This window comes from Solanum dulcamara, chromosome 12 (assembly GCF_947179165.1).
Source record: "Solanum dulcamara chromosome 12, daSolDulc1.2, whole genome shotgun sequence".
Lineage (NCBI taxonomy): Eukaryota > Viridiplantae > Streptophyta > Magnoliopsida > Solanales > Solanaceae > Solanum > Solanum dulcamara.
Window position 1 is genome coordinate 15,970,977 of NC_077248.1, and position 2,166 is coordinate 15,973,142.

General features: G+C 35.3%; 1 protein-coding gene across 2 annotated transcripts; it reads left to right on the forward strand.

Annotated features, from left to right (window-relative positions):
- The first annotated feature begins 248 nt into the window (after positions 1-248).
- On the forward strand, positions 249-1,876 carry LOC129876223 (probable aquaporin TIP4-3). 2 transcript variants are annotated; one of them, XM_055951590.1, is made up of 3 exons: positions 249-431; positions 670-757; positions 854-1,876. In XM_055951590.1, the coding sequence occupies exons 1-3, from the start codon at positions 337-339 to the stop codon at positions 1,655-1,657; spliced, it is 987 nt and encodes a 328-aa protein (XP_055807565.1). In that variant the 5' UTR covers positions 249-336; the 3' UTR covers positions 1,658-1,876. The 2 variants fall into 2 exon arrangements, with proteins under 2 accessions (XP_055807565.1, XP_055807566.1); XM_055951591.1 differs by having other exon boundaries at positions 253-431; positions 673-757.
- Positions 1,877-2,166: the final 290 nt, after the last annotated feature.

Consider the following 2,166-nt stretch of genomic DNA (forward strand, 5'->3'; position numbering starts at 1 on the left):
TATTCTTAAATTATTTCCTAATCATAAACGGCCTATTATTTTAAATAGGATCTGTCACATCCTTACATGTAGCAGTAGAAGTATCTTATTTTATGACAAATAAAATATTAAAGTAAAAGAATTGACTCCTCCAATAAAATTGGCCAAGAGATCTCCTTTGCTTGATATATACACGTAACATTCTTTTCTTATATTTTAATAACAACAAAATATAGGTTAGGCCGTGGAGGTTGGAGAGTAGTATTTATAACCCCATATCCATGCACACAATTGTAGGGAAAATGAATTAAAAGCTTTAGCTAAATACTAGCAACTATCTTAGTTTTTCTCCCAAAAATGGGTTCCAATAATAATGTTGTTTTCGGTGATGAAGAAAGCCAACTTTCTGGTGGTAATAATAGAGTTCAACCTTGTAATTCTACACCAAGAAAGTATGTGAAATTAATTTCTTCTTTGATTTATTATGATCTTTCTTTTAATTTGTCAAGTTGATTTTTCATATGGTCATTCAACTAATAGTTATTATCTTATAAAGTCACTTTTTTTGTTGCAAAAAAATTGGAATCAAGAAGTAGGATAACATTTTGAGAAAACTAACTATTAGTCGAGTGACAATCTGAATAATCTAAGCTTTAATTTGTCCTAATTAATTATGCACACTCCTATTAGCAGGAATACTATTGATGATGAGGGAAAAAAGCAAACTTCTCTCTCACTCTCTCAAAGGCTGGGCATTCCTGACTTCTTTTCTTTGGATGTTAGTAATACATTTTGATTTCATCACTAATTGCTTCCGGAATAAATAAATCGACTATTGTCGGTGCATACAAATTAAACTATTTTTCTTATATAGGTATGGCGAGCGTCGATGGGAGAACTCCTAGGCTCAGCTGTTCTTGTTTTCATGTTGGATACTATAGTGATCTCGACTTTCGAAAGTGACACAAAAATGCCAAATTTGATCATGTCAATTGTCATAGCAATTGTGATCACAATCCTACTCCTAGCTGTTGTTCCGGTGTCCGGAGGCCACATCAACCCGGTTATCTCCTTCTCGGCCGCGCTCGTCGGAATTATATCCATGTCAAGAGCCATAATTTACATTGTGGCACAATGTCTTGGTGCTACTTTAGGTGCATTAGCTCTCAAAGCAGTGGTTAGCTCAACAATTGAAGAAACTTTCTCACTTGGTGGTTGTACCATCACAGTAATTGGACCGGGCCCAAATGGGCCCATTACTGTGGGCCTAGAGACGGCCCAAGCCTTGTGGCTTGAGATCTTTTGTACATTTGTTTTTCTCTTTGCTTCAATTTGGATGGCTTATGATCATAGACAAGCTAAGGCTCTTGGCCATGTCACTGTCTTGTCCATTGTTGGTCTAGTGTTAGGCCTTCTAGTGTTTATCTCGACCACGGTGACCGCGAAAAAAGGCTACGCCGGGGCGGGGATGAACCCTGCGAGGTGTTTGGGGCCCGCTATTGTTAGAGGAGGTCACCTTTGGGATGGACATTGGATCTTTTGGGTTGGGCCAACTATTGGTTGTGTAGCCTTCTATGTGTACACAAAGATCATTCCACCAAAGCATTTTCTTGCAGAATATGGATACAAACATGATTTTGTTGGAGTTGTCAAGGCTTTGTTTGGGTCGAATGTATAAAAGCCCAGATGCAACAATGGGCCTATTGTGATGTATTTAGTTTTGGGTTTCCTTTATGGGCCATTAATAAACTAATGTGTAATAGGCCTAGCCTAATAGAACTTCAGTACTAAGTAAATTGAACATAAGATCATATTATCCCTATCCAGTACTCACTCCATGTAATTTAAGCTTAAACTTATCAATGTTTCAACCTGTTTCTCTTTCTCTTTCATATAAGATCTGCCTGTTTTAAATGTCCTTTTTTTTTATAGTTAACTATGTAATCAACTTGTGGTAGTTGATCTTGTCATGTAGAACTTAAACTGTTATAATAAATAGGAAAACTTACATAATTAGACATATATTAATACTATAATTATATTTTTAAAATAATTACATCTATACTTTTAAAAAATTAAATATTATTTTACTATTTAATAACTACGTATCAAATTTGAGGTCAGATACATTGAGATACACCACTCCTTAAAATTAGCCTAAAATTGAGACATACCCTCTTAATTATC

What these genes read in the sequence shown, in the direction of transcription:
- LOC129876223 (XM_055951590.1), top strand. Translation starts at nt 337, where the DNA reads ATGGGTTCCAATAATAATGTTGTTTTCGGTGATGAAGAAAGCCAACTT. An exon ending in TGTAATTCTACACCAAGAAA is followed by an intron (nt 432 to 669) that starts GTATGTGAAATT and finishes CACTCCTATTAG; the next exon opens with CAGGAATACTATTGATGATG. An exon ending in CTGACTTCTTTTCTTTGGAT is followed by an intron (nt 758 to 853) that starts GTTAGTAATACA and finishes TTTCTTATATAG; the next exon opens with GTATGGCGAGCGTCGATGGG.